We start from the raw sequence: 27231 nt of genomic DNA, 5'->3' as shown, positions 1-27231 counted from the left end.
ATTGAAGTTCTGGAACAAGGAGGGAAAAAAAATGACGGAAGCAACAACAGAAGTTGTCCGGCCAGAAGGTGAACCGTCTCAGACCAGAAGCGCTCCACGCATAACACAAAAGTAAAAGAGCCAGGATCCCAAGAATTTTAAGAAAATCACCGGCAAAGAGAGACTCTAAGACGCCCAGAAAAGAAGGGAAGTCCTGGTGACGTCAGACTTGACGGCAGAAACTCGGGAATTGAGGACCGTGGCGCTGTTTTCAAAGCACGGATGACGCTCGAGATTGATGTTACTGTTCAAGCGTCTGGAAAACAAAGTCAGGGTTCTTCTTGGGTCTCCCAAGTCCCCACTGGGTGAGCCCTCGAAAGCCTGATCTCAAGATGCACTCAGAGGACGCTCACCAGCAAGGAGAGAAAGCCTAGGAGGTGCAGTGAGATGTCCCCACGGTTCCCGCATGACCTGCTAACGGAATCAGGTATTCCCTGAGCCGGCAGCAGAGACCCCGAGAGTGTGTGTGGCAGGGGTGGGGAGGGACATCAGCAAGCCCCACGCAGCAGCAGGTGAGCGCAACTGAGTGCAGACATGTGGTAACAGGCTAGGTCACTTCCTGCCCGGAGGGAATGTCATCTCCGGTGGAAAGTGGAGAAGGAGGAATAATAAAGCAGAGTGAGAAGGTAGATTAGCAAAGCCTTGTAAGTGGCTACAAAGGACATCAAAACACTGATCCGTGGGTTGTGGGTTGCGTCAGACCTCATTCTGTTGTACTTTAACTGTCAAAGACCTGCCTCGAAGGACAAAAACATAAGCTTACGAAATAAATCAAAAGAAAGCCGGGGTGGGGGCGCCTGGGTGGCTCAGTCGGTTAAGCGGCCGACTTCAGCTCAGGTCATGATCTCGTGGTCAGTGAGTTCAAGCCCCGCGTCGGGCTCTGTGCTGACGGCTCGGAGCCTGGAGCCTGTTTCAGATTCTGTGTCTCCCTCTCTCCGACCCTCCCCCGTTCATGCTCTGTCTCTCTCTGTCTCAAAAATAAATAAACGTTAAAAAAAAAATTAAAAAAAAAAAAAAGCCGGGGTAGGAGTTTTAACGTTTCTGGGCAGAAAGCATCGTAAGTGACTCTATAAATACGTGTACAGATAAATGCATGAGACAGTAGAGGCTCTGAAGTCCATAAAAGTGACACTATAACAGGTAGAAATAAACGACGGTGGGTGATTTTAACGTGTTCCTTAAAAAAAAAACACGTTAAGCAAGCAGGACATAAGCAATGATAAAATTTTAATAAACTCTAACATGCGTGGTATACATGTAAACTTACGTTCATATATTTATATTCTTATGTACAGAATTTATATTCGTGTATATAAACTTTACATTCAGCAAGTGGAGAATGATGGGGCACTTAAGCCTAAAATTCCATTGAAGATGAATAAGGAAGAAAAAAACTAGCAAGGCTGATGATACTAAAAAAATTTTTTTTAATGTTTTATTTTTGAGAGAGAGAGAGAGAGAGAGAGAGAGCGTGTGAGCAGGGGAGGGGCAGAGAGAGAGGGAGACCCAGAATCCGAAGCAGGCTCCAGGCTCCGAGCTGTCAGCACACAGCCCGACGAGGGGCTCAAACCCACAAACTGTGAGATCATGACCTGAGCTGAATTCGGACGCTCAACCGGCTGAGCCACCCAGGCGCCCCTCGATGGTATTTTTAAACGCAAAGAGAAGATACAGAAGGAAGGACTAACTTAACAGACGCAACAGAGAGGAAGACCTAAAAATGATGTTAAGAATGATTATGTATAAGTAACAGAATTAAAAAAAATTTTTTTTAACGTTTATTTTTTTGAGACAGAGACAGACACAGAGCATGAACAGGGGAGGGGCAGAGAGAGCGGGAGACACAGAATCCGAAACAGGCTCCAGGCTCTGAGCTGTCAGCACAGAGCCCGACGCGGGGCTCGAACTCACGGACCGCGAGATCATGACCTGAGCCGAAGTCGGACGCTTAACCGACCGAGCCACCCAGGCGCCCCTAAGTAACAGAATTTTTAAAAAGTGGGTAAGTTTTGAGGGAAGATACGAAATGCCAGGATTGATGCTGGTGGAAATACACACTTGCACAAACCCACAACTGCAGTAAATACAAGTAGTAACGGAAGCCACCGCCCGCGGGAGGGCCTGGCCGTATGCCTGTCCAGGTGGCTGGTGCCAGAGTTGCAAGGCCCCGTGAAGTTGTCTAATGGGAATTGTTCCGGAAACTCTCTGAAACCGAAAAGCAGCTCACCTCATTCCGTGAGGCCCATGTCAACCTGGTTCTGAAACCAGGTGAGGGCGGGGCAAGCAAAGGAGATGACAGATCCGTCACGGGTGCGCACAAGTCCTAATCCCAAACACGCACCACTCCAAAATGCTCGCAAAGTAATAACCTGATCCAACGTGAATGGCCCTTAAGACGGCGGGACAGCATAACATCACAAAATGCCTCGACGTGTTTGTGAGATGAGGAATCAGATGATTGTCCGACAGGAGCAGAAAGAACATTCTATACAGTTCATCTCTTCAGGAGGTAAGGTCTTGGAGGCCCGGGTGGCTGCAGGCAGGAGCTTTGCTGGCAGTGGTCACGTGCCGAGAATCTCTCCCAAGTCTGGTGGAGAAGCTGAGGGGGTTTGGATCTTTAAGCGACGCGACGCTGGCCAGCCCTGCCCGCCTAGCACCCCGCCCCCACCCTCCCCGCGGCCTGCATCATCTGCATCCCCGGCCCTGACCCGAAAGCCCCCGTCTCTGGCTGTCCTGCCCCAGAACACAGTGCGGGAGACGGGGCTCTGCTTGCTTTGTGCCGGACCCCCTAGGGCCCAGGAAACACTGCAGAAGGAGTGGAAAGCCGGAGCGTCTCCTGCCCCAGGCCCCAGCAGAGCTCTGTGGCTCAGGCCACACTCGGTGCGAGTGAGACACTAGAATGTGAGGCTGTGGGGAGAGAACCCTGCCCGGTGGTCGGGGGGCAGGACCAGGGAACAGAAAAGCTTCAGACCAGTAAGGGAACAGAAAAGGGCCGACAGACCAGTAAGGATCAGCAGGGCGGGGCATAAAAATCATATATAGCGTATGAAATGTGTAAAACCTATAAAACTCGATCGTGCTTCAGCAGAGGCCATGACCAACTAGGAAACAATGCAAAGTAAGACGCCCTTCACCTCCCCAAGAAAACCCGTCCATGCCAGCAGATTAATCTGGCAAGAGGATGCGGGAAGCCCTGAACCAAATTAGGAGAACAGACCAGAGAGCCCCCAGTCTGATGTGACCCCGTGCCCAGAGAGCTCCATGATGGCCCGGCAGGGGACAGCTGGGGTTGGGGGTCTGATCTCGGGGATACGGACAGTAACCAGGGGTGGCAACATGAGCAGGATTTGTGGACGCCCAGGGCCAACGGAGGTAAGGGCAGAAACACTGACCTGCGCGTTGAAGGGGCAAGAATCGGGGCTACGGGGGCTCCCATCGAGTTTCAGGGACTGGGGAGCCCCAGGCACTGCTAGGGTCCCGCCGTGGACACCCAGGGGCACTGGATGTCTTCAGGGCTGTGGGCCCGACCACGGTGTCCCCGCCAGCCACCAGGGGCGCTTGATTGGGGGGGGGGGGCGCCCTGCAGAAAGGCCTTGGAATGTTTCGGAGTGGTTGTAATAGGTGGGTGGGCGGGGACACCTCGGTGTCTGTTCACACTGGGCCCCACGGGGGTTGGCTGGTGTCCTAGGAAGCCCACTGACCCCAGCAGCAGGCCCAAAAGGGGCGGTGTGGCTGGCTGGGAGGAGGGGCTGGGCTAGATTGCTTCTGGAGACCCCTCCCCAGCAGGGCAGGTGTGGCAGAGTTCACAGAACCCCCAGGAATCCGGGGGTGGGGGGCAGTGCTGGGCACTGCCATGGAGGAAGGGTTGTTTGGGGTCTTGAGACCTCAGCTGGGCTAGAAGGCAGATCAGAGCCATCTCTGGGAGGGGCCGGGGTCCCGGCTGGCCTGCCCCGCCCTCAGGAAGGCACCTCAGGCTAAGCGGAGGCCCCTCAGAGGGTGGCGAGTGGGCACTGGCCCTGGAGGGAGTCCTGGCCTTCCACACTTCACGGCCCAGCCCCACCCCCCGCCCACCTGAGCCCCTCCAGGCCTCCAAGCTGCCAGGGCCCTGTGCTTCTGGAGCCTGCTTTGAGGGGTTCCCGTCCTAGGCTGGTCTGGCCCTGCCCGGGTGGGCCCAGCCCCTCCCCCGGGGTCCTGGGGTGTCCTTCCTCCTGGCTAAGCACCTTACCCCTTGCTTGGGAGGACGAGGGGGCTCCAGCCAACCACTGTGCAGACCGAAATGGGCCTGAGGTGGTGTCCTGGCCCCAGGTCAGGAAGTCGAGGGCCTGGTCTCAGGGCTTTGCAAACCCTCTTTGCTCCATTAACTGGAAAGGTACCTGGCAGAGGGCGGGCAGTGGACAGGTCTGCCCTTCCCAGGAGCTCGGGGGTCGGTGGGGAGAATGAGCAGGCGGGCTTCCTTCGGGGTAGCTGGGCTTACACAGAAAGCTGCCCCCACCCCTGCCTGACACACACACACGCGTGTGCACACGCCCGGCCTCCGCAGCCAGCTTGCCCGCACAGCAGTTCTGGGAAAAGAGCCGGGAGTTAACCCAGCTCACAGGTGGGCAAGTCGAGGTCCCAGATTCCCACCTGTGCAGTTAGTGGCAGGAGCTACGGGGGGCTGACTCCAGTGACTGGACCCTGCCGCTGTCCCACTGCCCTCTGGTCGTGTAAAATCCCTGCCCGGGACCCCAGACCCTGCTTGGGCTCTGACCTAGGCCTGGTCCTTCCGACCGCCTGTGACCACGGAGGTCACCCTGGAGATCGGTGGGGAGGAGGTGCTCACCCCTCCTGGCACTATATTTCTCCCCCAACCCCATTCGGTGGGCAGAGCTGGGACAGCTCATCCCCACCGGGCCCTCCAACTGGCTCAGGCCGGCCTCCCCTCCCCACCTGGCCGGGCCTAGGACCGGGAGAGGCACAGCTCAGGGCCTGCCCGATCACCCCCTTCTGGCTGGGAGTGTGGAGCCGCCCCCCTGGCTTTCAGACCGGAGCTCCAGCGGGACCTGGGCAGATTCTTGTCATAATGGGAGCCCCCACCCCAAGGACAGCACTGCCCGAGCCGAGGGGGCCCTGGGTGTGGACAGACTTCCCCACCTGCACGTCCAGGTCCTGGGGGGACAGATGGGCCCTGAGGGAGGCGGGGGTTGGTGGGACATCCCAGAAGAGCCCCCAGACCCACTAGCCAGACGGAGCCCACTAGCCAGCAAAGGAGTGTGTGGGGACAGGGGTCAGGAGCCACTGGCCTCGCTCACCAAGCTCCAGGCGGACAGTCCGGCCAAGGCCACAGACGAGCACGGGTGATCAGGAAGTGGGGGGGGGGGCGGACACGCCCCCGGGACCCGGCCCAGGTGACTACGCGCGGGGAGCCGGTCCTGGCTGGTGGCACTCTGGGGATGTTGCAGGGACTGCCCTGGCCTTCCCCGAGGCGCAGGCTCCCATGGAAATCCAGGAGCTAAAGAAATACTTTCTTTAATGTCTGTGAAAACCTCAGTCAGGATTTCAGCACTGGCACCAGAGTCCGCTCCCTCAGGCGGGACCTCCTCTCAGAGAGTGGGGCCCTCGGTCCCACGTGGGGGGCAGGAGAGGCGAGGGAGGAGCCGGGCCATGTCCTGCGTCCAGTCATGTGCCCTGCATGGCGGTGCGGTGGGTGCAGGACGTGTGGGAGACGTGGGGCCAAGCTGGCATGGCCCTGACAGCTTGGGGGAGGGTGGCCCCCGGGGGGGACGGCGCGTGCGAGCTTCCCACCGGATGTGTCTGCAGCCGGCACTGCAGCCCCCAGCGCCTCGGGAGACCCGCGGGCTGTCAGGCTCCTGGGGGCCGGTGGATCTGCGCCCCTCGAATCACCGGGCAGAGCGGGCTACACGTCTGTCTCCACGCGCAGGCGCTCCATTCTGCGCACGTTGCCCTCCACGGCCACGCGGCTGGTGATGCATCGGGCGAAGTCCTCGGGGAACCAGCCCGTCTCCCCATCTCTCAGCCTCTCGCCGTAGAACCATCCTGAACACAGATGTGGGGCGGGTGAGGGCGGGGCTGCGATGCCCTCTGAGCCGCTGTTCCAGAAGGCACCAGGCCGAGGCCCCTCCCTTACAGCGGATCACCACCGGCTCCTGCCAAGGGGGCCCGGTTCCGGGTCACACGGGCACCTGGTCCTCCATCGGCAGCTCGGCCCGGATGCTGGCGCATGCCCCGTGCGGGCGTGTGCAGGGGCCCCCGGAGTAGCACAGTCACCCTCCGCCCACTTACGACACAGTGACAAAGGACCTGATTCTGATCCCGTGACTCAGGGACATTTGAGGACACCCCTGAGGGAGGGTGCCGAGGGTGCCTTGGAGCACCGTGAGAAATGGCAGAAACTGTGTCCAGGGGGCCAGGGTCAGGGTGCACCGCCCACACGGGTGTGCCCTGGGCCCTGACGGGGCTGGCGGCCTGTCGCCTGGGGCCTCCCCACCGGGGCCGTTCCACTCACCGTCTTCCTGCTCCAGAACCAGGACCACATCCGCCTGCTGCAGGGTGATCTCGTCCGCCTGCTTGGCCAGATAGGCCTTGGTGACCTCCACCTGGGGCAGGTCTGCGGGGGCAGGTGGGGTGGGGGTCAGGGGCAGAGCTGTCCCCGGGAGGACGTGGGCTCCACCTCCCAGCACATCCCCCGTGGCCTGGTCTCAGCAGGGCCTGGGCTGGGCACACGGGCTGGGGACACGTGGCAGCCTCCCCCGGAGGCCACGGGACAGGCTGCCCCTGCCCGGCAGAGGGGGCAGGTGGCTCCTAAGGGGCGGGGCTGGAGCCAGGCTGACGATCTATGGGCCAGCCCGGCTCCGCGTGCTCCAGGTACGGGGCACGGTCCTCTCCCCCGCACGGACGAGGCGGCCCTGGGACAGAGCTGGGTCTGTGTGCACAGACGGATACACACGTACCTGGGCAGATCACCCTGGGGGCAGACAGTGGCACAGACGGAGGGCTGGACGATACCTCTTAGCTCCGTGCCGCCCCCCTGCCCAGGGCCGGGGAAGGGGCCGCGAGCCCTGTTCTCGGTGCAGCGGGCGCTCACCTCCTTTGTTGGCGGGACTCTGCCTCTCCTTGCGTGTGAGCGCCACGATCCAGCGGGCCCGGTCACTCCTGGGGCGGGACAGAGCGTGGGTGAGGCCCTGAGGCCAATCCCGCCAGCCTGGGGACCTCTGGTTTCACATGGCCCACCCCCAGTGTGGTGCTGTGCGGGGACGGGGTCAAAGGGCCTCCCCGGGGTTCCTCAGGCGTCCCCCACGGCCCTGGAGCTGTGACCCGCAGTGATGATGAAGTTCACGGGACACTGGCATCCTTTCATGACCCCCCACAAACCAGTTCCCTCAGGGGCCGGGTGTGGAAAGTCACAGGCAAGAGGGGCAGCAAGCAGGCTTTACCGAGTCAGGCCGACCCCGAGTCTCATCTGCCCAGGGTCACAGTCAGGCAGCAGCTGCACCCCTATGACCCGGGCGCTGGGTCCCAAGCCCACCGTCCCTCCCTCCCCTGCCCGCTGAGCCCCCTCCCTGCTGGCACCTCCCTGTGCTGCCCAATGCCCCCCAGCCTGTTCTGACCTCATCCCCCCCACCACTGGCGCCCATGCTCGAGCGCCACTGGCCTCACGGCTGCTTCTTGGCAGAGGCCTCCTGCCCCAGGACCTTTGTACTGTGGTGCCTCTGCCAGGCCCTCCTCCCCGGGCCACGCCGTGCTGGTCAGGCTGTCCCCCTCCTGGCATTCCCTTCCCTGCCGTGGTTCCCTCCGTGGTCAGGTCCCCCCCGCCCCGCCCCGCCACCTCCCCCCGACTCACGCGGAGTCGGACGACAGCAGGATCTTCTCCTGGTGGCCCTCGCTGTTGTGCAGCAGGGTCACCTGGAAGGGGTGCGGCACGGAGGAGCCGCGGCTGCCGCCGCCCCCCAGCAGGGAGGGGTCGGAGGCCTCCGTCTTCTGGACCCGGATGTGGTCCACTTGGGCGTAGTCCTGCACCACGAAGCTGTCCTCGCTGCAGGGAGACAAGGGGGCGGCCAGATGCCTCCGAGGGTGTGTGGGCGGCCCGGGTCCCCCGCCCGACGGGGGCCAGAAGGACGCTCCTGAGGGCTGCCCCCCTCCCCCACCCCCTGGGGAGCACAGGCGGTGCGCTTTCTCGTCCCCGTGGCCTGGGCGGGCAGACCCGGGTCTGCAGGCACAGGGAGAGACCTGGCCGCCCCGCGTCACATGCAGGGGGACCCAGGCCGCTGCCGGGGCTGGGCCAGGCTGGGAGGGGGCCCCCACCGTGTGCCCCAGCTCTGAGGTCTGAGGAGGCCCGGGTGACTCCCCCAGGCCCCTCCCGGTACCCGTCTTGGGGCCACGTGGCCCGGCACCCACGGCGGCCTACCTCTTCTTCTTGGTGACCACCAGGACGTCGTTGAACAGAAACAGGTAGCACGTGGGCCGGCTGGCCAGTTTTCGGAAAAGCCCGGTTTCCTCCACCACAGAGAGCTCCCCACGCTTCAGCAGCCAGCGGGAGGCAGAGATCAGCGGGAGGGACTGGAAAGAAGGGCCGGGGAGGTGCCTGAGTCGGGGCGGTTGGGGGGCGGGGTGTGGGCGAGGATGTACCGAGGCCGGGTGGGCACCGATCCCTGCCTCCAAGGACTAGGTGACTGCCCCCTCCCCCCGGGCTGGACCGAGGAGGAGGACAGTGAGATGTGTCCTCGCCTCAAACAAAGGGCTATTCAGTTGGCCGACAGGCACAGATGGGGCAGCTGCGCTGTGCCAGGTCCCCGGCCCAGATCCTGCTCGGCCACCCAGGCAGGTGGGTGCCCTCCCTGCCTCCGGCCGGGCCCAGGGACTCTCCAGGCACCTACTGAGCACCCCCTGAGCCGGAGAGCCCCTCACACCCTGGTCCAGACCTCCGTGGCCTCCCTCTGTCACTCGGGAGTGTGGCCCTTGTGCCCTGCCCACAGCACCTGCTCCAGCCCGCTGGGCAGCCTCTGCTGGCTGATGACAAGCTGAGGCCCGGCCCACAGAGCTGCCTCCAGGCCCTGACTCCTGTAGAGCAGTTCCCAGGAGGAAGCGTCTGTCTGTCTGCTCCTCTCTTGCTGCTGGGCGCCACCCTCCCCAGGAGGTGCTTCCTGTGGAAGCGGGATCCCGGTGGCCTGGGGCACAGCGGGGTCCTGGGCAGCCGGTGGGACCACCCCTAGACCATGGGATGGTGGGGGGTCCTTGGGGACAGAAGTCTGAGCCCTGCCCGCGTGGGACGGCCTTTAGGATGCCTAGGCCCCCCCCCCCCCCCCAGAACTGACGGACTATTCCTGGCCTCACGGGGAAACCCAAGACGCGAGCCGGCCCGGACATCGACCTGTCCCCTGACCCCAGCATGCCGCCTGCAGCCCTGGGGGTGGGGGCACAGGCCAGAGAGACCCGCGTACCAACTGAGCCTCGGGCAGGAGCGCCGAAAAGCTGAGCCTGTGGCCAAGGGGGTGGGAGTCACAAGGGTGCCGGGGAGGCCGAGGCAGAGGCCCCGGCCCCCTCGGTGCGGGCGCCCGCAGGGGCCTCCCTCCAGCCGGAGCCCCGAGAGGCGGTGGCCCCCTGACCCGCGATGAGTCGGGTGAGGAGCGGTGGGGGGTGCCCACCTTGACCTTGCCGAAGTCCAGCTGCGTGTGCAGGGTGTACATCTGTTCTGTGCGCTCCATCTTGTGGGCTCCCTCGTTGCACCGTCTCACCAGCTGCGAGGCGGGCGTCGGGACAAAAGGCTGTGCCGTGGGCAGCGGCACGGCCGCCCCAGCCCCGTCCCCGCCCCCGCCCCCACGGGCTCGCCCATCGTGTTTCAGCTCCGCTCCCTCCGTGAAAAGCTGGAGACGGACGGCGCGGAAACCTTCCCTCCCTCCCTGCCTTGCCCTCAGGGTCTCCACTGCTGGGTGGGGGTAGGGGGGCAGCATTCAGGCCCGGGCTTGGTCTGGGCGCCCCCTCCTCTCCCCTGGACCCTCCTCACCTTGCTGATGGCCTTGAGCGCACGGCTGGCGGCCTTGTACCTCTCAGGGTGGCCCTGACTCTTGAGGCAGAGGGTCTGCAGAGAGGATACAACACGTGAGGCGCTGAGGACCCTTTTGCCCTCCAGGCTCAGGGGCCTGCACGGGCAGGGGCGCCTCCACTAATGTCACACCGGGCGGGGCCGCAGGGAGGTCGAGGGCCAGTGTCCAGAGGGCTCCTGCCAGGCTGCCCTGGGGTGCACGGCCCCCAAACGGCTCTGCTGGGTCAGGCTGCTTCGTGGGACCTGGAGAGAGCACGCTCCCGGGACCCCAGCCCTTCTAGTCCTTGGCTGTCTTGGACCGGTCTGGGAGGTGCCCGTGGCCTCTCTTTCTACGCTTCCCAGAGGGACCTGGGAGGTCTGATGTCCCGTCTGCTTGGAAAGATGGCACTCTAAGCAGGAGCCACACGCTGCCTCTGTGTGCTGTGTGCATGGCTGCACGTGTACGAGTATGTGCACGCAGATACACCTGCCTGCATGTGTGCGAGCGTGCACACACACATGTGCCTACATGTATACGAGCGTGAGCACGTGTGCACCTGCGTGTGTGAGCGTGTGGACACGTGTGCGCCTGCATGTGTGCGAATATGTGCACACATGTACACCTGCCTGCATGCGTATGTGTGCACACATGTGCGCCTACGTGTGTGAGGGTGTGCACACGTGTGTGCCTACATGTCGAACGTGAACACACGTGTGCGCCTACATGTGTGCGAGCCTGAGCAATGCGTCTGCCTGCATGTGTGCTAGCCTGAGCACACGTGTGTGCCTACATGTATACGAGTGTGAGCACACGTGTGTGCCTGCATGTGTGCGAGTGTGTGCACACATGTGCGCCTGCATGTCTTCAAGCGTGAGCACACATGTGCACCTGCCTGCATGCATATGAGTGTGCACACATGTGTGCCTGCATGTGTGTGAGCGTGTGCACACGTGTGTGCCTGTATGTTGAGTGTGAACACACGTGTGCAAGTGTGAGCACACGTGTGCGCCTACATGTATACGAGTGTGAGCACACGTGTGCGCCTGAATGTCTTTGAGCGTGAGCACACGTGTGCACCTGCGTGTGTGTGAGCGTGTGGACACCTGCACACGCATCGGCTTGCATGTGTGCGAGCCTGAGCACAGGTGTGTGCCTACATGTGTACAAGCATGTGCACACGTGCACCTGCACGTATGCCTCTTGCCCCCACCTGCCCTGCAGCACTGAGCAGGCATCTCCGAGGCATGAGCCACTCCAGTGAGCTGTTCAGAGCTCCACGCACGGAAGGGAAGGTGATGGGCACCCGGGCTGCCCTGGGGGCCCACAGCCGGAACAACTGGCTGAGGATCCTGGAAAGGAGGCAGCGGCCCAGGACCCGCCCTCGGCAGAGGCCCGGGCAACCCTGGTTCTCACTCATCCACCTGAAGGAACCTCGTGAACCTTCTAGTACGGGGACGAACACCTGTGGAGTGCTGGCGCCGCTCCTGGCACAGAGCCCGGGGGGAGGGCAGGGTGGGGGGAGGCTATCAAACGTCAAAGCCGTCTTACAACTGAGTGACGAGGTGGGGGAGGGGGCGTGCCGTGCTCCACTCCACTGGAGGGGGGACCCGGGCAGCTCCGTCCCGGCGTCTGGCCGACCTCCCTCCCCGGGCGGGGTCCGCGCTGTGTACTCACGTCCGTCAGGAGGGGCAGCCGGGTCACCCTCTGCATGGGGAGGATGAGGAAGGAGATCATGGGGAGACCCCCGCACGCGGGACGCTTCTCGATCTCCCTCAGGGCCTCGTGGAAGGCGGCATTGCTGCTCCTGCGACAGAGAACGGGGCTTCCGAAGTCAGGGCGGCGGGAGGGGAGGGGGAGCCTGCAGGAATGCGCCCCGAGACCGAGGCCCCCCGAGACCGAGGCCCCACTCACATCAACCTCTGCAGGGCGCGCTGCTGGTAGACCTCGTTGGAGCAGTAGGCGACGTAGGGGTGGAAATGCTTCTCCGCGTGTTCCTCCAGGATGTCGCTGATGTCCTCCACGCACACCTGCGCCTTGTGCCGCTGCTCTAGGGCCTCGAAAAACCTGAGGGGTGAGAGCGGGCTGGGGCCTGGCCGTCGGGGACCGGCTGCCCAGGCCGGCGGTGAGCCGTGACCTTCCTGGGGAAACCCCGGGACGGGTCAGCTCCTTCAGCCTGAAAAATAGGGCAACTCCGAGGCCACTTCCTGCGAGGTTCTGGCGGAGACCCCGGGGGAGCCCGCAGGCCGGACGGGGAGCCTGCTGCTCTGGTTTCATGCCCTGGACTTGGGTCAGGCCGGCCCGGAGCCCCGGCTCCCTCTGCCCGGCTCAGGGTGGGAGTGGGGGCTCTGGGCGGACTCCCCGGTAGGGACCCCCCAGGCCCCGCTTCCCCCTGGGGCTCCCTTCCGAGATCAGCCGTGACTCGGCCTCGGCCACGGACAGGAGGCCGCTGCCGCCTCAGGAGGCCGGACGTCCCACCCCAGGACAGCGACGGCCAGCCAGAGGCCGTGGGGAGCTCAGAGGCAACCATGTGGCCGCTTGGCACAGAGGACAGCCGGCCTACGGCGGCCCCGGGCCCTCTGCTGCGCCTCACGGACACGGAGCTGAGGGGCAGAGCTGGGCGGAGGGGCAGCCACCCTCCCGGGCCCCCACGGAGTCAGGGGCTGCAAGCTTCCCCGGGCTGGTCACCGCGGCTCCGCAGGAAGACTGTCTCCAGGGACAAGATAGCCACCCCCCGCCCACCCCGCACGGCCCTGAAACTTCATGGGGCAACAGGTAGCGGGGACTGGGGGCTGGGGGGCTCGGGGGGCTGGTCTGATGCTGATGTGAGTGAACCGGTGCTGAGCCACCTTCTGTCACCTGCCCCACCCTAGTGTGCAGAGGGGGGCTCGTGGGGCCCACCTATGCAGTTTAGAGAGCATGCTGGGGCATGAGGGACGCTGTCCCGGGGTCTCCTGGGACCCAGCGTTGTGTGCAGCTGAGTGCACACGGGTGCATACGTGGGCTGTGCCCTCCGTGGGAGTAAACACACACGTGCACCCGCTACCAACCACACGCACACTCACGCAGGCACATATGTGCACACACACACGCACACACCTGCACAAACACATACACACACGCACTCGGGCACATAGATGCACACACACCTGTGCAAGCACAGCCACTCGGGCGCACGGATGCACGCACACAGCTACGCACAGGCCCGTGCAGGCCTGGCCCCTCCTCCACCCTGGGCCTTGCAACCAGAGCCTCGGGCCAGGCCCAGACACCACCGGGCGGAACATGACCCGAGGCTGCAAGTGAAGGGCCCCCCCCCCACCCCCGCCCCGCCCCGTGGGCACCGCCCGCCTCCACCCGATGTCCCGGTGGGGATGTGCCCTGTGGGAGGAACTCCACCCTCTCAAACATCCAAGGGACAGGGCGCTGGGGCTGCCGGGGCGCCCGCGGGCCTGGTGCCCAGCCTGTCCCTGGCCCAGCTGTCGGCGGCCTCAGGGCCCGAGAGGGTTCTCGCGTTCCCTCCCGGCGGGCAGCAGCTCCGATCCGTCCACCCCGCAGTCCCGGACCGGGAGTGTCCTGGAGCCCCAGCCCTCCCGCCCTCTGTGGGCGCGGGCCTCACCTCTGGCTGGCGCTCAGGACGTCCAGGATGTTGGAGAAGAGGTGATGACGCTCCATCTGGGTCATCGTTGCCTGCAGCTCCCCGGACTGCAGGAACTCGGCCACCAGGATGCCCAGGCTGTGCTGGTACGAGAACTCTGACGTGAGGATCTCAAAGATGGCCTGGCGGGGAGGACAGCAGCTGCTGGGGCCACCCTGCGCCTCGGGGGTGCGGTCAGGGTGCAGGACGGGCCGGACCCGGGGCAAGGCTGGGAGCGTGGCCGTGGGGACAAGAGCCCGACACCTGGGTACGTGCTCTGGCTCAGCGGCTACGAGCCGTGATGCTGGCGAGGACTCGCACCCGCATCCAAGAAGGGGCGACGGTAGGCCCCGCCACCCCGCCAAGGGCATCAGCCATCGTCCCAGTGCCCGGCCCAGGAGGTGTCCCCATGACCACCGTCCCCTGTGCGTTGTGTGACCCAAGCCAAGTCTTGGGCACAGGACTGGACCCCCCCCCCCCCCCCGCCCCCAGCCCCCTTACCTCCTGCCTCTTGCGCTCCTCAGCAGGCAGCCTGTCCAGGATGCCGGACTCCACCACCTGAGGGGGGCACAGGCCTGGGGGTCACGGGGTGCTCATCCCGGAAGCCCATCCTCCCTTCCAGAGAGCCCCGGGGCGGCTGAGGAACGAGACAGGCATCTGCAGGGGATGGCCGACAGACACCCGAGGGTGGGGAGTGTGGGCTCCGGCCCCTAGAGCTGTCCCGGGGGCCGAGAGGCCCAAAGCCACCCAGGAGAGCTGAGTGGCGAGCCACAGCCATGGCTCAGACACACCTGGCCCAGGGGGGCGTGTGGCCTGCCCGGGAGGTAGGGGAGGCGTTCCAGCTCTCCACCCCTGCAGGCCCAGCGGCCCTTGGCTGCCCTGGCTCGCGTGCTGCCCATCCGGCCACAGCGTGTCCGCGGTGGCCCTGCAGAGCCGGCCAGGCCGCCCCACGGCCCAGGGGCACCCCCCTGCAGGACCCAGGGCCACCTGATCCTTGCCCTCCTCCCCTCTGGGCTGGCCAGAGGCCGTCACCAGCACCTGGGCCGGGAGTTGGGGGGCCGGGCAACCCCCTGCCTCCTCGTCCAGCCCAGAGGCTTGGCTGAGATCCCCCGAGCTCAGCCAGGAACAGAATCTGCCAGCATTTTGAGGGTGCGGGGTCCTGGACCATCTATGCCAGGAGACCACCCACACACCCAGGCTGCGTGCAGCTCTGTCCCTGGGCCCTCGGGGGACGGGTCACCAGCGCTTGCCCTCCTGGGGTAGTGGCAGGCACCTCCCCACACACACCTGCTCAGAGCACCAGGGCCTCTGTCCCCGCCAAGCTCTCCCCGGAGACCCCCACAGCCCTAGGGCAGGGCCCTCGCCCTTCCCCTGCCGTCCCCCCTTGGACCCTCCTGCCGCTTTCCAGGGCCTCGGAGCGGGGGTCCTTCTGCCCACAGCTCCGCAGGCCACTCTGGGTCGGGCGAGGGCCAGGGGCTCACCTGTGGGGGGCTCGTCACACATGCGCTGATGGCACGGGCCCCTAGCTGCTCTCCTTCCCTCGGGACCAAACCCAAAGTGCCCTTGGAGCAGGGCGGCTCTGAGGGAGCCAGGAAGGGGGGCCCCCTGCAAGCTGGGCATAGGAGGGTACTTCTGGAAGCCTCCTCCCCTCACTGGGAGGAGGACCCCGACCGGCTTTGAGGGGCCAATCGCCCGTGGGCTCGGACGCAGAGCGTCACCCCACCGTCCTGGCCTCACCTCCGGGAGCTGGCTCCAGGTGATCTGCGCCGGCCGGTAGCTCTTGACCACGATGGGGGCGTCCGCCTTCCCGGTTCCGTCGGGGCTGGACGGCTCGTCGAGCAGGTCGTCGTCAGACTCGTGGCTGGTGTTGAGGCCCCGCTCCCGGATCTCCTGGTAGAACCTGGGGTCTGGGGACAGGGGGTGTGTCACCGGCAGGCCTGGGGGCTCTGAGCGGGTTCCCCCCTGGAATCTGCGGGCTGAGTCCTCCCCGGGAGACCCTGAGGACATCAGGCGGCTCAGGGCCCCCCACAGCAGGCTCCCCTCAGGCTGGCTGGCTCCCATGGCTGTGCCCGGCCGAGCCCAGGACAGGGCTGGTGTCCCCATGTAGAATGTGGCACCTTCAGACCAGGGCCGAGCTGACCAATCAGAGCCGTGGGGGCCGCCCTCGGTGGGGGCTGCTCCCAGGCTGGGCCGAGAGCAGTGGACGCCTGTTCCCGAGTCCTCCGACCCGAGGTGCGGTCTCCCGCTCTCCCACTCTGCAGCCATCACCAAACCCCCTGCTCCCCGGGGGCCAGCTGGCGCCTGGCTCAGGGCCACCAACCCTAACCCTTCTCTTCCTGTCCTGGCTCTGAGACTGGGCACCACCGCTCCTCTCCCTGGGGCAGGAGGAGGCCCGGATCCTGATGCCTCCCCACCCCCAGGCCTGTGGCTGTCCACACAGGGGGGCCTCCTCCTGGCTGAGCCCCTGCACCCTAAGGACCCTGCCCCCTCACAGCCACTGGGTGCTGCATCCTGGCAGGCGGGCCGCTCCCCCACCCCTCCCCTCCCCTTCCCCGTGGGGTCCCCTTGGCATCACCCCTCAGCAGGCCAAATGCACTGCTCCGGGCCCTCCTGAGCCCCCAACACTGGGCTCCCTGTGTCCCGTGGGCAGTATACACAGCATGGGTGTCTACACCCTGGCGCCAGCACCCCGTGGCTGCACCGGTGCAGACGGGCCTGGCACACACATGCACGCTGGACAAATGTCTCCTGGGGTGAGTGTGGGCGCTCTGTCCATCCCCTGCCCCTGGAACAGCACAGAAGAGCCCGAGGGAACTTTCCAGACACGTCAGAACTGCATGATGAGACAAGCCACCAGGACCTCCAGCCCCCAGAGAAATCCCAGTCGGCCTGTTCTCCCTGAGCCGCACCAGCCTGCCCTGCCCCCCAGCAGCCCCGGCGAGACCAGCCTCAGCTGCGCCCGGCCTGGCCCATACTGGCCTCTCGAGGTCACGTCCCTTGGCCACACTCACCGTCCTTGAAGGAGCCCTTGTGTGCACGTTTCCGCCCCAGCGTCCTCTGTGCAAACAAGAGACACGGAAACAGGGCCGTCAGTGGGGAGGAGGGGCAGGTGTGAGTCCACAGCAAGGCCACCCTGGGGGCCCGGAGATCTCCTAGCACCACGTGTGAAGGCATGCTCAACAGGAGGGGGCCCCTGCTGGGCACGTGGAAGGTGCTCGATAGACGTCAGCTCCACAAGGAATGCACGGCCACCAAGCAGAGGCTAGGGCAGGTAGGGCAGGGTGACCGAGAGCTAGGCAGATCCAGGAGGGCTGCCTGGAAGAGGCAGGCAGGCCTGAACTAATCAAGAGCGGTGCTCGGGACAGCACGGTGTTCCGACTGGGTCTAGAGAGAAGCCCAAGCAAGGCCGGACGGGTGTGGTCGGAGGGGGCTCAGAAGGCCCAGGGTGGGAGCCGGGGCCACACCGGGGGAAGCAGAAAGGGCAGGGACTGGCAGGTTAGTGTCGAGCTCCCAGCACAGGCCTGGGGTCCCAGCAGCTGCTGGCAGGGTCTTCAGGCACCCCCGGCCCCGGCAGCTGGCCGCACAGAGCCTGCCCCCTTGGCCGGGACACGGTTTTTCCCGACCTCGGGGCTATGCAGGTTCCGGGAAAAGGAGAGGTTTCTTCAACAAGTTGGGGCCTGAAAACTCCCCTTGTGGGTCTGGAATGTGTGGCGCTCCCCCCACACTGGGCCCTGCTCCCCCGCCCCGGGCCCCGTGCCCCCGCTCCCCGCACCCCTACCCCTCCTGCCTCTGGGTCTGGGCACCTACCCAGCGTTCACCCTCTGCTTTCTGCCTCTGGACCACCTCCGTGCCCCTGCTCGGAGTTCCTGGGGAGCCCCTCCTCCGTGCTCTGCTGGCCCCCAGGTTCCCCCAGCCCAGACCGGAGCACCCCGGCGCACGCCTGCCCCCTCCCTGCCCTAGGACCTCGCTGGGGGCCACCTACAGGGGTGCCCTCGGCACCCCGGCTCCAGCTGCGCAGGAAGTCAGGAAACGTCTGATGCGAGGGAGTGAGGTGGCAGCTGGACGGGCCCTGGGTGGCCGCAGTGTGCCTAGGTCCTGAGACAGCTTCTGGGGCCCGGGCATCTCAGGGAGGCCTGGCAGGAGCCACGCCCCACCTCCAAGGCCACGGGCATCTGAGGACTGCGGCCAAGGTGGTCCCCGGGGGTCCCCTCTGCACGTACTCCAACGGGTGGGCTTGGCTTCTCCTCCGCCCGCGGCCACAGCTCCCGGTCCCGGTGACAGCCCCCGGAGAGGCGGCCACCGGAACATCAACTCTGGGCACGGGGGCCCCTTCCCACCAGCGTTGTGCCCGGCCCGTTCTCTCGAGAGCACCGAGGTAGAGCGGCTGTCGGGCAGGGCGGGGAGGGCGTGCGCGCAGAGAGGGCGTCACGCGTCTCCTGAGTCCCCAACCTGGGGGGCCCCTCGGGCAGACCCACCGAAGCCAGGTGCTGCTGTGAGGTCGGCACTGAAACTCATCCTTGAGACAGGCCGGCTCCCCTCGGGGCTCAGAGAGAAAGGCTGCCTTCGGGACGCTCCGTTCCTCGCTGCAGCTGAGAGCGGGGACCCCCGAGCCCGGGGTCCTACGGAAACCCCCCGACCTCGCCGAGCCTCGACTGCCTCATCTATAAAGCAGGCACACTCACACTCCACTCGCAGCCTGCCCATCAGACCGAACCGGATACACGTCAGGACCCTGCGCGAAGTAGGTGCTCACTGAATGGCAGCCGCCTGAGACAGGTGACGGTGGCGGTGACAGCGAGGGTGACAGTGAGCCTCTGTCTGTGCCTACAAGCTCCCAAGGCCCCTCGCGGCACGGCCCCCGCCCCGAAGTCCAGGCGGCACGGCCCCCTACCTTATTCTTGGCCGGGCACCGAGCGGGAGGCTGGCTGGGCTCCTCTGCCAGGGCCTGGAGCTTGGGGCTGAGCTGGAGGGGGCCCCTCTCCCCGCCCGGCGCCTCCAGGCCCTTCATGGCCGCCCGGTAGGATCGGTTCCGTAGGTTTCGTCTCAGCGCCCCCCCGGGGCCCGCGTCCACGTCCATGTCGTCCAGGGAGAAGCTGGGGGCTGACAGGAGCCGGGGGTCCCGCCGGGCGGCCTCCTTGCTGAGCACGGCCGCCCCGAAGCTCTGGTGGCGGGCCGGGGTCTTGGCCTTGCTCGACACGGCCAGGCTTCTGGGGATCAGCTGCTGAGTGCCCATCTTGAGGGCAGCGGGGCTCTGCGTGCTCAGGACGACAGCCCGTGGCTCCTCGTCCTTAGGGGACACAGCGGGGGGCACCGGGGTATCGAGCTGGAAGCCTTCGTTGTCCCTGAGCTGCAGGGCGCCCCGCACCATGGGGAGCCCGGATGCCGGGTTCCCCCTGGCATCGAGCCGCAGCTCGGAGTGGAAGCGGTATTCCAGCAGCTTCTCTTCCAGGGAGCTGTCCGAGTGTCGCTGGGACATGCTGAGTGGCCACGGTGTCCTGGGGCGAGAGGGCAAAGGTGAGGGCAGGCGGACATGCACACCCTGCAGCCCTCCTGCCCACGGGCCCTGCCCACCGCCTCTCAGTGCCTGCCCGGCCAGGGACCCCGCTCGGGATGCAGGGCCCGGAGGCTGGGAGCGGGGTGTGCGGGGGGCGGGAGGCTCAGGCCTGCCGGGACCCAGCTGCTGGGACCGGAGCAGAGGACAGGCAGCCCCCCGCCCCCCCCACCGTGCTTCCTCTGGTGGGTGCCCACGCCGAGGACGGACCCCCGGGGGGGGGTGCAAGCGTGCGGCAATGAGGGGCGCGTGGCCCCGGGGCCCTGCCAGCCCGAGCCGGGTCGGACACTGGGCATCTTGGCACCACCTCCTCCTGGTCGCCGTGAGCACCGCGAACGAAGCTGTCTGTGGGGCTCCCGGGACCCTGGCCTCCACCGCACCCCCACGTTCCAGAGCACGCAGGGCCAGCCTCCGCCGTGCTGGGGGAGGTCGTGTCAGCTCGCTCACTCGCGGGACACGCCGGCCGTCTGTGTTCTCGGTTTGCAAACGAAGACACGAGGCCCCGAGAAGCCCAGGAACCCCCGGGGTGTGGGACGCGACGCATGGGAAACTGGGGGCTGACCCCCGGCGTGTGTGATTCCAGACCCTCTCTCTTCACCGCCCTGCGTGGTGACTCCCGCATGGCCGGCTGTCTAGGTGGCCTTTCTGCGTGTGCAGTGACACGCCCGGACTTTCCCGCATTCACGGACTCTGAGCAGGGCCGACCGACCCCGTCTCAAGAGCCCACTGGGCACGGTCCCTCTATGCCTGGATGCAGAGGGGGGTGGGGGGTGTCTGCAGACACCCGGGACCCACAGCCCCCGCTCGGTCTCCCTGCATCCCGTGGATGCCCGTCCCTCCGGGGACCCCGAGCGCCTCACACGTGCAGAGCCCCGCCGACCGGCGTGGGGCTGGTTCTTCAGCTCGGTCTGGCTCGTGCCGGGCCGAGGGCGCACGGCCCTGCGGTGTGGACGGGCCCGCCGCTGCCTTTCCACTGTGAGGGCCCACACAGGCCCCCCGGCCACCGGCTTCCGGCCAGCGACCGTCACATCCCTCGGCTCTTTTCTGCGCCTCCCGCTCAAGATCGGCAACGTGGGCAGAATGGTGACAAAGCCTCGGGAGCAAGGCTCCCGCTAGCAGGAGTCGAGTGCTGCCGCGGCCCGGCCCTGGGCTGTGGGGCTGCGAGGAGCGACGCCCCAGCCGCCGGGCGGAGCCATGGCCACAGTGACCCGCGCTGACCAGGGCAACAGTCAGGGTCGGGAGGACCTTGGAGGCCTGCGGGAAACGCACTCCTTTGCACCTCCTCCTTTCAACGTTAACGCAAGCAAACGGAGCCGCCGCTCCTGTGCTTCTTGTAGACACGGGGCTTGTGCACACGAGGGTGGAAGCCCATTTTTCAGGCGGAAAAATCAAGTCTCCGAATCTGCAGCCCAGGTGGCTGAGACTCTGCACCCAGTTTCCGCGCGGCATCCTTTGCCACGTTCCCTGCCGATCTGGGAAGGAACGGAGACGCAGTTTATCCGACAGCTCCGTGGGAGTGAGGCGGTCACCTGCCCTCTCCTGCCCCGGGTGGGCGGAGGGGGGCGCACAGCCAGAGGTGCCCGGGCCTCCCGGGCCTCTGGAGTCGACGGCTCCCTGGACCCCAGGGACACCACTGCCATCCGTCCCAGGACACGCCAGGCAGGTCCCAGCCTGAGCCTACCTCCCACACTCCCCGCCCAACCCTGCATCGGAAGTTCCCGGCCCGGCCTCGGCTCCAGAACCCCTCCCTGAGGGGCAGCCGGGCCACAGAGGGCCCTAAGCCACAGCACCGGCTGGGGTGACAGCAGCAGCCGGGAGCCTGGCTGCCTGTGCTCCGACCCCCAGCACACAGGGTCTCTGCTGAAGCCATCCCAGAGAGGCGAGTGTGGCTGCCTGAGGAGCCCTGGCCGCCCCCACCCCGGGAGGACTGCCCACACATTCCTGGGGACATTCTGAGTCGCAGGCAGCCAGCGGCGGGCGGTCCCCCACCCTGGCTCACCCACCCCCACGTAAACTTTGCATTCACACAGGCCTGGCCGAGAAAGGGGTTTCTGGTAGACTTTGACCTCTATGCAGGCCAAGCAAAGTGCCCCCGAGTGGGAAGCCCGAAGGCTCGGTCAGTCCTCTTAGTCTGGGAGGTGTTTACCGTGGGGGCATTTCACCTCGTCGCCCTGAAAACCGGCACCGTGACTGTGCCTTCCACCTGCCCCGTCCCCCGTCCTCCCCCTCCCCTTCCCCACCTCAGGCCCTAGGCCTGGGTCTTCTGGGCCCAGACCCTGGACCCGGACCCTGGACCCCAGACCCCGGACACAGCCAGTAGCAGGGCTGCTCCCAGCAGGGGGCAAAGTCTACTCTGGGGACAGGAGGTGCCCCAGCAGGAACCTGTCGGGTGAGCCACTGCTGGGTGTGACCTCCGTTCTCAGTAAGGTGGCCACACCCACAGGCCTGGAGTGCCACCCGCGCGGGGACCGAGGCCCGAAGAGGAGTGGATGCCATCCCAGGGCTCTGCTGGACCTCCAGGACCGGGGCCGGCTGCAGCCAGCTGTCGGGGGGGGGGTGGTGCAGCTGACACGGGCACACTCTGACCTCCTCCTTCTAACCTCAGGGTTCTCACAACTCCCCGGGCACAGGTCCAAAAGTCACACGGCACCGAGAGGCCTACCGTGAAAGACAGGTGTCCCCTCCTCCACTGCCCTGTCCCCCACAGGCCACCGCTCCGGGCTCTACAGCTTTTCCCCGATGTCTGCTAGTCTGAGATCTCCTGATCGCAGAGGCCAGCCTCTCCCTGCCGTGTGGACGGGATTCCAGCCCAGTACGCAGGACCCGTGGGTGTCTGTGTTAGTACAGCCGGCTCGGCCGCGCAGGACGCCAGCGCCTGGCCTCCCCTCGTTAATAATTCCCTCTTGTTGACCGGCGGCCGTCCTCCTGTTAACTCCCCACGCGTTCCCGTGTCCCTGCCTCGCGTGTTTGGACCACACACTCCATGCGATCAGTGCATCAGCCCTGGTTCTCCCAGAGACCCTGGCCTCTCTCCCCGGCGCTCCCTTCCCTGCTCCCAGATCCCATCCTGGAACGGTCCTGGAGCTCCCCACCTTCCTGAGGCTACGAAGTAGCCTCACGGGAAGCAGATCTTTGTCCCTGGGGCGGGTAACCTGCTGAGCTCAGAGTCCCGTGGGAGATTATTTTCTTCCAGAATCCGGAGGCCTCCTTTCTTGTCCGGTGCTCTGCTCCTGGGAAAACACCAGACACGCTCCGACGCTGGCTCCCTGGACGATCACAGCCTGGGGCGTCCCCTGCCCTGTGGAGGGGTGGCTCCCACTTTCTGGTGGGGGGTGACAGGGAGCACCAGCACTCGTGGGGAAAGGTCCACATGCACTCCCCGAGCCACAGACTTGTGCCTCCTTCCAGCCCCTTCCTCGGGCCTCGCAGGTCTGGGCGCATCCTGGTGATCTCTCGTGCAAACTTTCCCCCGCCTGTTTTCTCCAGCCCCTCTTTCCGGGACAGCCCGGATCCTGCACTCCAACCTCTGGCATTGTCTCCACGCTGCGGCCTCTTCTGTCCTGGGTTTTCATTCTCTGCCCACGCCGTGGGAGATTCCAACTCTTCCAGAAACCAGCACTGGTGTTTGCACGTCCTGCAAAGAGCTGTCCAGAGCGCCCTGTCCCCGCGGCGTGCTACGGCTTCTGTCGACGCTGAAAAGGTCGCTTGTGGTTCCTTTCTGCTCCCTGGCCGTCCCTGTATGGGCCTCCGTCGCCAGCTCGAAGGCAGCAGGCCCTCCCGGTCCCTCTTGGCGGTCTGCTTCGACTTTAGCAGGGAAGACGGCGCCACGCAGGGAGTGTTGCTGCCCCCCATGCTCCTTGGGGACCCCCGCCCCCCGCCTCTCCTCTGGCTGGTCGGCTCTGCAGAGCGGCTCTCCCTGGGTCCTCACTGGCTGCTGGCCTTGGCCTGGTGTCCGGGGGCCAGTGCAAGGGAGGGGCCGAGGGCATGGACTCGGGCAAATGCCAGCCACACTGTCCGGGCAACGGAGCTCCCGAGAGGGAGGCCAGCTGCCCTGCGGCGACCGTGGGGTCACAGGGGCGGGTCTGCTCCCCAGCACAGCTCCTCCAGAGACACCCGGGGCCCTGAGGGCTGCGTGCTGCGTGTCCGTCTTCCCGAGGGGTCTGTGGGTCCTTCAGGCCCAGGGACGATTTCGGTTCACATCTGCACACGCGGCTGGGCTCGACGGTGAGAAGCGAGCTCTTGGCTGTGGTGGTGCGAGCTTCGCCCTGCTGCCCTCGCCCCGGTGCCGCATCCTCCCGGGGGGCCCTGGGGTCCGTGCCCAGAACCCACCCACACGGGTACTTAGCTTCGAGCCGGCAGAAGCCACCAGGGCGCATCGCAGGGGCTTCCACACCCATCCACACCACCTTTTAGGTGACTTTCAGGGGACTTCCTGCTGTCTCCGCACCGGGTGGGCGGGGGAGGGTGGTGACCTGTTGAGTCCTTGGAATCCATGGCATTTAACTCTCCTTTTGCACTCCGCAGCCGGCCCGGTGTCCGAGGCACAGGTGCAGGGACAGGTGAGGGGCACCTGTGACTTGGGAGGGAGGAGGGGCAGCAGGCGGGGTCAGGGAGGACCAAGTGGCCGGGTCAGCGGGGCCTCAGTGGCACTTGGTGCCGGGGGTCCTTGCAGCCCGGCACCCGGCTCCTGCGTTCTTCTCACCAGACGGGCTCCCCGGACTCCGTGGGCTCAGCGCCCGCCCTCCCGCTGCCTGACAGAGGAGATCAGTCCGCCTGGCCCTGTGGCCCTGTCCACAGCTGCTCCCACAGCCACTGGGACCACTCCGTCCGTGGGGCCTCTCTGTCCCTTCTGCCCTGCCTCCAGGTCCGGCTGACCCCACCCTGCCCGGTGGGGCCTGGCCTCCCGAGCACCAGACCCTGGTCTTTGCTCAGGCTGACTCGAGCCACGATGATGGTCTTGTACTTGGGTAATTCTGCAGGGCCGTGCTCAACCGTCAGAGTCACACGGAATCTGGGGGCAGGATTTGGCCGCGTAAGTCACAAAGCACACAGCAGATGGTTCCATTTGCCAGGTGGCCAGGGGTGGTTCAGGGACTCTCGACTGCGGTGGCCTTGCCCCCCCCCCCCCCCCCCCCCCCGCCAGGGACACCTGGCCATGTCCGGAGCCAGTTTTAGAGGTCACGGCTGGGCCTGACTTGCTGCCCCGCCTGTGTGGGCGGAGACCATGCCTGCGGGTCAACACCCTGCAGGGGGGACCTGTCCGGAGCAAATGTCTGCAGTGCTTAGCTTAGCTGACTCCACCCCTCCACGGTGGGGGTCAGGGAAGCCCAGCCCCGCAGAGGCCCCCTCCCTTTCTGGTGGGGCCCGGGAGACCCACTGGCCATGCCCAGCCTGGCACCCAGCCTGGCAGCAGGGAGGGGCCGTGCTGGGCCCGCCCCACGCAGAAGCCTCCCGCTGCCTCTTGCTATGAGGCTTCCAGGCTCAGGCAGCGGTCACAGAGAAGACCACCTTCCCGGCTCAGTCTGCGACGTCCATGCCCCCTGGCTCCTGTGTCTGGGTCCGGACGTCCCATAAACCCGGCTCCGGGCCCAGACTCAGCTGACACGCATGCCATTTCCCCAAAGAAGCCTCTGGATGGGAAATCAGAGCCCCGACTCTGACGGGAGCTTGGACAGGTGACCAGCAGGTGTCTTCCAAATGCTTTCTCCCCCGCAGTGTCTGCGGTCCCTCCCCCATCTTCCGGAAGGTGGGTATGTTCCCTCGCTGACAGGTGAGGGAACCTGGGGGGCGGGGGGGCCAGGCTGCCTGTCACCAGAGAGCCGGACGAGGAGCCAGGCCTGTGCTGACCTAGATGACCGTCCTGCGGGGCCCCGCAGACGGGCAGGGATTCTCACCAGAAATAAAGACGCTCTTACAGACGGTCGGTCGCACGAGCACGGTCACTGCCACGGGCAAAAACGACCAGCAGCTGCGATCCGTCTGGAAACCGAAACTAAAATTCCGGGCCCCAGACAGACGCGGGGTGAGTGGCTATGCCCATCAGGTCACGCACACAGACTGCCCCTCAGGGACAGCACACGTGGGGGCCCCAGCAAGCCCCTCCACCCCTGTGCCTCATGTCCCCTGCTGGGGAACAGCACTTCCCGGGCGGGGGCGGAGATGACCCCGGGGACCAGAGCTCTCCCAGGCTTCTCCCCTAAAGGAGGCCCTCTGCTCGGCTCAGTCCCTCTCACTCTCCAGGTGACATCTGTCCAAGGGACTTAAGACCTTACTTCTTCCCGAGGTCCGCACCTCCTGCCGCGCTCTCCCACCAGGCCTGGGAGAGCGGGGGGCAGTGCCTTTGATCTACATGGGCAGAGGTCGCCCTGTTCTTGTGGCCCGCGGGCAACCCCAGAACAGCTCAGCGGCAACTGAGTCGGGGCCCTCTCTGTGGGTACCCTGACTACCCCCTTTTACAGATGAGGAAACCGAGGTCCAGGAGCCTCACGTAACTTGCCTTAGTTCATAGGGAACCAGGGCCCCCACCCCTAAGCACTCGGCCACGGGGGTGTCAGGGTGGACAGGGTCAGACGCCCTCCTGCTGGTCCCGGCCAGGTCCCCGACAGGCGCCCCCCGAACCCCCACACCAGGAGGGGCAGATTGTTCACCTCAAGGAGAGGGAGGAATCAGGCCTTCCCGGGCTTCGGGTCAGATGAAGAGGTCCCCCCCGCCATGCCGGGTGCTGGGCTGAGACCCACCCAAATCTCAGAGGGGGCTCTTGCCTCCCGGATGCAGAAGCCAGGCTGGCGTCAGCAGTAAATGGGGCCCCCGGCCCTCCAGAAGCTGCTCCCATACCCCTCCCTCCTCCTCCCCTACTAGGTAAGAGTGAACAGCACCCCTGCCCCCCACCCGGGCCTGCCCACCACATCCACCGGGTGGGGGAGGCGGTGGATTTTGGTCTGTTGTGGGCAGATGTTCGTTTCGGGGGCTGCTGACTCTTGAGGCCAAAGAGGGTTTGGGCAGCAGATTGCCCGGAGTTTGGGGGAGGGTGGTTTTGTCCCCGCTCCTGACCTCCATTTCCAAAGGTCCTGGGGCTTCCTCAGGGTCTCCCGGCTCTGATGTCTGAACAGGAGACCCTGCGACAGAAGCGTCCCCCCGGGGCTCGAGGGGAGGCAGGGGGCGGGCAGCAGGACGCCGGAGGCCGCGCGGAGTGGGGTCCGGGGACCCGGGTCGGGCCGCGCCGGGGCTGCGGGCTCCGTCCCCCGGCGGAGGGAGGGCGCCGCCAAGTTTCGCCGACCGCGGGGCGCCGGCGGGAAAGGCGCCCCCGGGCTCCCGGGCCTCCCCGCCCCCACCCCGCTCACCCGTCCCCAGGCTCACCTGCGCCGCGCGCCGGGCGGAGGACGTGGCGGCCAGCGGGCGGAGACTCGGGCCGGTGTAGCCTCCGGGCTCCGCGCCCCGGCCCCGCGGCCGATCCGGGCCGCGCTCCGAGCGCCGCCGGTCCCTCCCAGGCCCCGCCCCCCGCTCCCTGCGCGGCCCCGGGGCCGGGGTGGGGGTGGGGGGAGGGGAGGCGCGGGCGGGCGCGCGCGCGCGCGGCCGCAGGCCAGGTGGGCGCCCAGGTGGGTGGGCGCGCGCGCGCGGGCAGGGCGTGGGTCGGGCGGGAGCGGACCGCCGGGCGCGCCCGGGACACCTGGCCGGGCCACCTGCGTCACCGTCCCCACCTGGCCGGCCGGCGCTCACGTGACCCCGCGGCCGGGCCGGCGCAGCTCCCCGGGCCGCAGGTGTCCGCCCCCGGACCGCCCACCCCGCCCGCTGCGGCCCGGCCGGCGTCGCCCGCGGGCTTGGGGCGTGCGTGGCCGGGCAGTGACCCTGAGCGGGCTCCCGCCTTCCTTCCCGGCCTGGCTAGCCTGCCTCCTCCTCCAGGAAGCCCTCCTGGAAGCCGACCGGCGCAGAGGGGAACCTGATCTTCTGAAGGCAGGAAAGGCGCCACCTTCTGGATTCTTTCAAAAGTG

At 66.0% G+C, this 27231-nt stretch overlaps 1 protein-coding gene across 5 annotated transcripts; it reads right to left on the bottom strand.

The window, feature by feature from the left end:
- Positions 1-1488: 1488 nt before the first annotated feature.
- On the bottom strand, positions 1489-26754 carry ARHGEF16 (Rho guanine nucleotide exchange factor 16). 5 transcript variants are annotated; one of them, XR_008291607.1, is made up of 16 exons: positions 26600-26754; positions 18584-19187; positions 16704-16749; positions 15430-15599; positions 14194-14250; positions 13675-13835; positions 11970-12122; positions 11733-11862; positions 10040-10114; positions 9681-9773; positions 8444-8595; positions 7880-8071; positions 7124-7191; positions 6545-6646; positions 4265-6075; positions 1489-2638 (listed from the first exon to the last, which is right to left on the bottom strand). XR_008291607.1 is itself a non-coding variant. In XM_027060652.2 (15 exons), the coding sequence occupies exons 2-15, from the start codon at positions 19166-19168 to the stop codon at positions 5936-5938; spliced, it is 2124 nt and encodes a 707-aa protein (XP_026916453.1). In that variant the 5' UTR covers positions 19169-19187; positions 26600-26754; the 3' UTR covers positions 1489-5935. The 5 variants fall into 5 exon arrangements, 3 of the variants coding, with proteins under 3 accessions (XP_026916453.1, XP_053061894.1, XP_026916454.1); XR_008291608.1 differs by having other exon boundaries at positions 5331-6075; XM_027060652.2 differs by having other exon boundaries at positions 1489-6075.
- Positions 26755-27231: the final 477 nt, after the last annotated feature.

The sequence above is a fragment of the Acinonyx jubatus genome, chromosome C1 (assembly GCF_027475565.1).
Source record: "Acinonyx jubatus isolate Ajub_Pintada_27869175 chromosome C1, VMU_Ajub_asm_v1.0, whole genome shotgun sequence".
NCBI classification, from domain to species: Eukaryota; Metazoa; Chordata; class Mammalia; order Carnivora; family Felidae; genus Acinonyx; species Acinonyx jubatus.
The sequence above is the reverse complement of the archived record's forward strand: the minus strand, read 5'-3'. Positions and strand labels throughout refer to the sequence as shown.

Excerpts from the sequence above, each read along its gene's own strand:
- ARHGEF16 (XM_027060652.2), bottom strand. The coding sequence starts at position 19,168 with ATGTCCCAGCGACACTCGGACAGCTCCCTGGAAGAGAAGCTGCTGGAA. Across the intron at positions 9,774-10,039 it reads CGCTCAAGGCCATCAGCAAG|CTGGTGAGACGGTGCAACGA; the intron begins GTGAGGAGGGTC and ends CCCGCCTCGCAG. Across the intron at positions 8,072-8,443 it reads GTGGTCACCAAGAAGAAGAG|CGAGGACAGCTTCGTGGTGC; the intron begins GTAGGCCGCCGT and ends GTCTCCCTGCAG.